Source organism: Meleagris gallopavo, chromosome 20, assembly GCF_000146605.3.
Source record: "Meleagris gallopavo isolate NT-WF06-2002-E0010 breed Aviagen turkey brand Nicholas breeding stock chromosome 20, Turkey_5.1, whole genome shotgun sequence".
NCBI classification, from domain to species: Eukaryota; Metazoa; Chordata; class Aves; order Galliformes; family Phasianidae; genus Meleagris; species Meleagris gallopavo.
In genome coordinates, this window is record NC_015030.2 from 4,681,692 (window position 1) to 4,689,957 (window position 8,266).

The 8,266-nt window shown below is 56.2% G+C and overlaps 1 protein-coding gene across 1 annotated transcript; it reads right to left on the reverse strand.

Annotated features, from left to right (window-relative positions):
• Positions 1–5,473: 5,473 nt before the first annotated feature.
• CBX4 (chromobox 4) lies at positions 5,474–8,252 on the reverse strand. The gene is made up of 2 exons (XM_019621663.2): positions 7,922–8,252; positions 5,474–7,578 (listed from the first exon to the last, which is right to left on the reverse strand). The coding sequence occupies exons 1-2, from the start codon at positions 8,180–8,182 to the stop codon at positions 6,253–6,255; spliced, it is 1,587 nt and encodes a 528-aa protein (XP_019477208.1). The 5' UTR covers positions 8,183–8,252; the 3' UTR covers positions 5,474–6,252.
• Positions 8,253–8,266: the final 14 nt, after the last annotated feature.

Genomic DNA, 8,266 nt, shown 5'->3' on the forward strand with positions numbered 1-8,266 from the left:
ATTTACCGGATGAAAGCTCAGCCGAGACACGGCCGGTTTCCTCCCCGTGCGGAGAACTCCAAGCTGCTCCTCCACGCCACTCCCGCCCCCCCCCCGGACCACCCCCCGGCCCTCTTCCCCGCTCCTCTCCAACATCTCAGCGTTCAGATGCCGAAGGCTGAAAGCGAAACGCGAAAGCAGACTCGGCAGTGTCACGCACCGAGGCGATCCGTCAGCCTGCTCTGCCTTCAATTCCCCCACAAATACGGGAATCCCCGCGGCTCCCGGCACCGCTCCCAGCGCCCTCACGCAGCACCGTGTGCCCGCACAGCACCGCAGCCGGGAGGTTCGGATCCGGCAGCCCCAGAGGTCCGGCAGCCCCGAACCGGTCCCTCCCCACCCCGTGCGCCCGGTGCAGCCGCAGCATTCAGCTCCCCCTCCCCCCCCCCGCGGCTCGGAGCCCGGAGTCCCTTCGGCTGCTTTTATTGACGGCCTCCCCCAACTTCGTGCGGTGCCATTTGTGTGCAGCTGATGCTGCGTCACGCAGCGAATTCTTCACCGAAGGGAAATGAAGGCGCACGCGGCAAAGGTAAAATCGTCTTTTTCAGGACAAGGAAAAAAAAATAGAATTAAATGTGTTAGTCCGAAACCAGAGCTGCCAATGCCACAGCCGAGACTTATTTGTCACACGCTCAGGCGAGAGACAGAAGAAATTCCTGTGATAATGCTTGTCTCTGCTCAGCCGTTGCTGCCGCACCACAAATTGCTGCTTGCAGCACAAACTATGGAAATGCGATACATTAGATTAGATGTCTTCTTGTTGGGTCTCAACGCGTTCGCTAAGAGTTATTTCTGAGTCCTGAGAGTTAAAGAGCCTTCAAGAAATAGAGCATCAAACGCTCCGAAAGTGGGTCTGCCTTTGGTGCCAGAGGTACAAAAAGGAAAAACAACGGGAGAGCAGAGAATGGGGAGAGAGGGAAGAATTTCTCAAAGCAAAGCAGGACGCCCGGGACAGGATCTTCCCACCTCGGGTTAAAAATGGCTCAGGGTCAGGTTGAGCCCTTAAACTCGAGATAAAGTATCACTCCAGCCGCCAGGCAGCGAGATCGAGGGCACCTCTGGTGTCTGGCCAGGGACACCGCCGTTGTCCCGCGATGAATCTCCCTGTTTGATCTGTCGTCGGTGACTTCATGCGGCAGAAGGAAACAAACAGGAGGACGATGTCACGGCTGGACCCAGCGGACAGAGGGCAGAGCTATAAAATCCATTCCTGATGTTGAAATGACAGCCTGGCTCTCAGCGTGCTGCAAATGGCTGGGTGCACTCAGGGACAACGCTTCGCCCTGTGTTTTTTCAAGCCATGTGGAATTGCTAGCATATGTGAAAATTAACATTTACTAACGCATGCCAGTTGATGTTTATTTTGTGCTTTCAGGTGCCTCCTCGGCTCTATGATGCCCAGCAAAGCTTCCCTCCCCAAAGGTCACCTTTGACAATCAAAAGAACCTGACACAAAATACAAATGGTTTCTTCCCTGCAGTCACCAAGTGAGCTCAGAACAGCTTGGAGGGCTCTAATTTGTGAAGTGCATCCCCCTCTACTGCATCACCTCCTGAAATCCCAGTGCCCTGACCTGCACAAGGGGCATCTGCAGGGTTCCTTGGGGCCACCGGCCCCAGCTGGGTCCCACCACCAACACCTGACAGAGGGAAATGCTGAGTCCTGCTTTCTACTCTGGCCTTGGTTGCTCACAGCTCTCTCACACCAGCTTTGTGGGCTGCAATTTTCCACGTTCGGCTTCAGTCAGAGGTGACTTCTGAAGTTTGAGTCATCCTGCTTCTCCCATCCTTGTCTTCTGTGAATGAAGGAAGGTCACTGCCCTGCTGTGTGTCAGGAGGGAACAAAGCAACAGGGCTGCCCGGGGCCCAACCACTGCAGCTCCAGGACAGGTGCTCCTGCAGAAGAAGCTGAGAACCCAATGGCTCTCAGGAGAGCAGGAGATGCAGCCCCACCTTAACACAGAAATTTATGCTCAGCACAGTCTTTATGTCCAATATTAAATACACAATTGTTGCAGCTTCCACCAGCTCAGGCCCTCCATCACACTGCATTTTATAACCACAGCGACGTGTTTAATTCACTTCCTCTAGCTGTAGCATTTTTCTACCCCAGCTTATGCAGCACAACTTGCAACACCTCCCAGAGGTTTAGGCTGTCCCCTTCCCTCCCTTGACCTAAGCACTGCTGATTGAAGCACACTCAGAAGCTGCAGTCCCTCTGGGGCTGTGGTGATGCTTCAAACCTCACAAGAATGGGGCTGCAGCTTCTCCCCCCCCTCCCACCTGAGATGCAGAGCTCAGAACATCCCAGGTTGGGAACTTGGCTCCCGCTGCCCCTTGCTATCTGACAGACCTGGACGAGCTGGCAGCTGGTGATGGAGCTTCCTTTCCTTCTCACCCCTTAAACAATGTGTGCCTGCGATCAGCAGGGCCAGTAAGGATGACACATGGCCAAGATTGCTGAAGTCACAGCTGTTGAAATGCTGGGAGCTCCCTACTGGGCTGTGCTGCCTCGCACAGCGTGCTTTATATGCCTGCTCGTCCCATATAAATAAATCTTCACGTTTGCAGTTTACTTGAAACTACATCAAGGTGACAGCTGAGCCGGCAGCTCTTGCTGAGCAGCAGTATCTGTACCACGAGGCTGCTCCTATGGGCAGCAGCACAGCCAGGACTGTCCCTCCTCATCCTCTTCCCTGCCTACTGCCCCTCCATGGCCCCATTGGCACTCATGGACCCAAAGCAGTGCGGGTGGGAGCCCAGCACTGAGCCCCATTAGACCCAGCTTTACTGAGAGTGCACAATGGCAGCCAATGTGTGCAAGGCCATGTTGTGCTGGGGGTGGAGGGCATGGAGAAAACGTGACCCCACAGCAGCAAAGCGACGCCGTCAGTTCCCCACTCCCCAGAGTGGCAGAGGTTGGGAAAAATAAAGTAAAAACTCCACAAATTGCATCAAATGACTGCCTGGAGGAGCCCCCCACGCACATGGGCATGCACATGGGCATGCACCACCCTCACACCCCTTCTTTCCCCGTCTCTTTCTCTCTAATCGGTTTGGAGCTGGAAGTCTCCCAGTCCCCGTGAGGCTGTTTAGCATCCTCCCCTCAGCAGCACCTGCACTCTTGGGGCAGCACTGCCCGGCCTGCTGCATCCAGCAGCTCAGTACCACAAGCACAGGGTCACAGAGCTGCAGCAATGGGGTCAGTGCAGGAAGGCAGGCACTGCTGCAAACACAGAGGGTAGAAGACAAAACCAGCTTTGGAGCACAAGTCTGCAGTCCCCTCCTCTCCCAGCACTGCAGCGATCTTATAGGGACGGACGCATCAGACCCTTTCAGAAGAGCTAAAAACACGAATACAAATTCTCCTTTTAAATCAGCAAATGTTTCTCTGGAATAAGTCCAAACCAAACAGAGGTTAACGCATTCCTGGGAAATACATTAAATGCAGCACACAGCCATCTCCCTAATGGAGAGCAGCGATGCTCCATCTCGTCCTGGATCGCTTTGATAACCATTGAAGGCATAGCGGACCTCACATTAATTTTCTCAGTAACAGACATTTAGGTTTGATGCACTTAATATGGCAACAGAGCGGCATGAATAAGTAATTTATACCCTGGGCTCTTCGCCTCTCTCAGCCAATTGGCGCAGAACGAATGCAGAGCGTATCTTTTAAACCAACAACGACTTATCACACCTTTCAGAGCACAGGAAGCTGCCGGTGCAGTGATAAACACCATCAAACTATTAAACCAGGAGCTATCTGCCTCTGTGGTTTCCGGGAAATGGTGCCTCGAACAAACCACCCCACTGCTGATGGTGTTTTCGGTGCTCCTAAGGCGGTGGGCAGTGGGGAGGGAAGCTGTGCAATCCGCTTTTCTCGGCGCAGCCAAGTGCAAACAGCGGTTGGCTGCAGAGCATCACACACCTGTGCGGTGGGGAAGGCGGTTCTGACCCCGACGTGAGCTCAGGCTCCAGCCACAAGGCTGCAGCTCATGTGCAGAAGTCAGGCAGTGGTATTTGTGAGACACCTCACGGGTCTCATCCACAGAGAGGTTCCCATCTCGCACAACATCTGCCCCAGCAGAGCCCGCCTGCGCGGCCCCGCTCCTGGACTGGCTCCTGCCGCTGTCTGTCGAGCTGCACTTCCTCTTTCATAAATCACATTTTGCATTCTGAGCATGCGTCTCCTCTTCCGTGCCATTTTTTGTTTTCAGATAACCATTAGCTTAATTAATCAAGGGAAGCGCATCGCTCCTGATTGCCGGCTCCGCTGGGATGGCAGCGCTCCCACCCAACACACTCCTTATGGGGGCTCCCACCCCACAGAACCCAGCACCACACCATGCTGGTTGCAGCTCTCAACCCAGCCCAGCCAACAGCAGGTGTTGACGAATCCCAGGTCAGCTCTTCTCACTCGCTGCCTGCATGCGCATGGTGAGGTTTTGGGGTCTGCAGTCCTCTCCAAAGAGATGGGTGAAGGTGATGGAACACAACTGCGTGAGTTTCCATTGGCTTTGAAGCATCAACAGAAGGAACAGATGAACCCAGAAGGTCAACAAAACAGCGGAGATCATAGAATCGTAGAATGGCCTCATTTGAAAAAGACCACAATGATTATCTGGTTCCAACTCCTTGCTGTGTGCAGGGTTGCCAACCATCAGACCAGGCTGCCCAGAGCCACATCCAGCCTGGCCTTGAGTGCCACCAGGGATGGGGCATCCACAACCTCCTTGGGCATGAAACCATCATTATGGCATCAGTTCCCAGAGGATGCTTCCACCACAAGGGCACACTGAAGAGCAGACCTGAGCATCTCAACAGTGTCCACATTTGAGATGGTTCCACGTCCACATAAACCTCCTCAGCCATCCGAGCTGGAGAAAACGGCACCTACACACAAAATCCTCAGGACTGAGAAAGGAACAGCTGCCAGAATGACATTTATATTTACTGAGCAGAAGTTTACGTGGCCTGAAAGGCAGAAGCCTGGAGCAGAGCATCCTGCAAGCAGAGCATCACACACCTGCACAACAGCCAAGGGGCACCAATGGGGGAAGGGCACAGCACCAGGGAGCTCCAGTATGCCTGCCAGCTCCACCTCATGCAAACCACACAGTTCTGCCTCTCAGAGACTCGAAGCTTTCGTATATACACATTATTACCAGCTAAGATCTCAGGAACTCAACCTCAAGCCAAAGCACCAGCTGAGCACAACTGACCCCACAGCACTCCTGCAAGCACATGGTTCCAAGAAGCCACCACCTCAAAAGACACGGGGACCCTCACCCCCAGGCTTTGGGGGAGGCCATTCCTGCCCTGCAAGCAGCAAGCACTGCACCTCAGCCCTGCTGTCACCCACAGCAATGCCTGGGACCCCCCAGCACAGCCCTGCTGTTTGTATGCAGTAACAAACGCACTCCAAATCCTGGTAGCTTTTATAAAGGTTTATAATCCTTTGCAATGATTGCATGATACATTTCTCCCCCGTGATGCAGCCCTGGGAGCAGCCGGGCTCTGCTGTCCGACCCAACCCGCCGCAGACATCAAATGCACTTTCAAACATCTCCATTTAATATTTACATTCAAGCAATTAATAACTGGAAGCTTATAGTTTAGACATTTCTAATAGCAGCAATTTCTATAATAGCTCGTTTAGCTTTAGATAACGATTTTTTTTCTTTTTTTTTTGCACATAGAAACACCACATGTGTACAGTATCAAAAAATATATACCAGGGATGGTCCTGCGGGGCATGGGGGGGGACGAGACTAACAAATGCCAAATGGTTAAAAAGGAGAACAGAAAATAGTCGTCTGATATAGTTTATAAGGTGATCTAGGGACTCCATAAATCTAGGCTTTATATTTCATTATATAAATACCTACAAATAAATATATTAGCACAGTCGGAGGGCGACCAGCCTTCAGCTCAAACAATACATTTCAATAACACCACGTACAAACGGGAGCAAGAATCACTCGACAAGTTAGCACTGTTAAAATATAATACTATAACTCTGAGTAACCGCCCGGCCCCACGGCGCCCAGGGCAGCCCCACAGCACCCGCAGTGGGAGCAGCAGCAGTGGGCACCGTGCGGGGCAGTGCAGGGCCCCACATCCCGCAGTGACCGGGGCCGGAGATGCCACCCCATGTAGGCTTTGGGGACGGGGCAGCAGCGGGGCTGTGCTCCCATGGGGAGCAGCCGCCTCACACCGTCACGTACTCCTTGAAGGTGACGGTCAGGCAGTTCGCGGTCACGTCTGTGATAATTATATTCCCAAAGAAGGGCTTGAATTCCTGCAGGCCTTCGGCCTCTTCCTCCTCCTCCTCCTCGGCCGCCTGCCCGGGTTGCTGCTGGGGCTCTATGGGCGGCTGCTCGGCCGGCACCGGCGGCTCCTCCGGCTTCACCTGCACCAGGGCCGCCTTGCCCTCCGCCCGCGGCTTGACGCAGCGCAAGTCTATGGGCTCGTCCAGGTCTGAGTCCAGCAGGATGACCTCGGGCTGGGCGGCCAGCTCCGGCCGCTCGGGGCCGAGGCAGGTGGGGGCACTGATGCTGCGCGACGTCAGGCGCTTCTTGCCCGGCTCACGGTCCCCGTGTGGCTCTGACAGGCAGCGCTTGCGTGCGCTGGGGCTTGAGAGGTTCAGTCCCATGGAGGACGGGCTGTGCTCATGCCCGGGGCTCAGCGACCAGGGCACGAGGTCTGGCTTGGTGGTAAGCTGTAGCGGCTGCTCAGCCACGGGCAGGGGCAGCTCCTTGCTCGGAGAGGGCTTCCTGGGGCCCTCCTGCAGCTCAGCAGCGGGCTGCCTGCTCTCGCCCTCCGCAGCGCTCAGGCCATTGCTGCCCACCGCCCTCTCCTCGCCCGGCTTCCTCCAGGCCTCCGGCTTCTCCTCCCCGCCCTTCTTAGCAGTCCTCTCCTCTGGCGCCCGCTTCCGGGGTGGCTCCCCAGACTTGATCTTCACCGCCTGCATGCCATTCTCCATGTACTTGCTCATGACGATCACGATGCGCCCGTTCTTGTTTTTGTTCTTGACGATCTTCATCTTGCCCCCGAGCCCGTTGCTGGTGACCCTGTCCCGAGGGGGGGGCCCGGTGCCACTGGACAGGTTCTTCTCAGCCCCGTTCTTGCTCTCAGTAGCGAGGTTCTTGACTGGGCCCAGCAGGTTCTTGGCCGCACCGTGCGCCCACTTATCCGGGTGGGCGCCCAGGGGGCTCTTGGTGCTGTCCAAGCAGGCCTGGCCCTGCGGCTCCTTGCTGCTGGGATGGTAGTGGGGCTCATACATCTTGGGGTCAGGCTGGTAGTGGTGGTGCTTCTTGCTGTTGAGCTGGTAGTAGTACTTGCCCTTGCTGTGGGATTGGTGCTTCACGCCGCTCTCCTTGCCGTTGGGCTGGTACTGGTGGTGCTTCTTGCTGTTGAGCTCATACTGGTGCTGCTGGCTCTTGCCGGAGGAGCCGAGGTCCAGCTTCGGCCGGGTGTCCACGGTGGGGTCCTGCAGCCCCGTCAGGATGTTGGAGCGGCGGGCGAAGGAGGGCAGCTGCAACACAAAGCCGAGGGCTGAGCCTGGCTGGGCCCCGCCGCAGGTGCCACCCCCGGCACGCAGCCCAACCCGCGCCCACTTCCAGGCCCTGCATTGCTCCGGATTAATGAAGCAATGAAAAGAAGAAAAGCCCCCTTCAATCAGCTGCCTGGGAACAGAGTCCAGCCGGGGCCAGCAGCCTGCTAATGCCACCCAGCCACACACTGCCCCGTGCCCGGGGGCTGCACCATGAGCTCAGCACTGGGGACGCATCCCCTTGGTGCTGCACGCAGTTCCTTCGTATGATGCAACCCGTGGAAAGGAAAGCAGCCCCCCGGGATCCACTCCCCATCGCCTTTACCTGCACGACGAGCGGCTTCGGCTTGGGGCCCCGCTTGCGGTATCCCATCAGCTGCTCCTGCCGCTCCCTGCAGGAACACGGCATCACGGTGAGGCTGCAATCCCCCACACTGCACCCCCCGCCCTGCAGTGCCACGGTCCGGGTGTCAGAGGGGGAGGGGAGGAGGTTTGGGGAGTGGGAATGGGCCGGAGCTGCAGGTGCGGGGCTGCAGGAAGGGGTCCCGCAAGAGGGCTGGGGCGGGACGTGCCTGCAGGACGGCATCCCTGCCACCGCCTCCCCCCACCGCGGCGAGGGGTGAAGTTTACAGTTTGCGCCAAAATACGACAGGAAATAAATGCATGGAAA

What these genes read in the sequence shown, in the direction of transcription:
- CBX4 (XM_019621663.2), bottom strand. Translation starts at nt 8,182, where the DNA reads ATGCCGTCCTGCAGGCACGTCCCGCCCCAGCCCTCTTGCGGGACCCCT. An exon ending in CGAAGCCGCTCGTCGTGCAG is followed by an intron (nt 7,579 to 7,921) that starts GTAAAGGCGATG and finishes TTTGTGTTGCAG; the next exon opens with CTGCCCTCCTTCGCCCGCCG.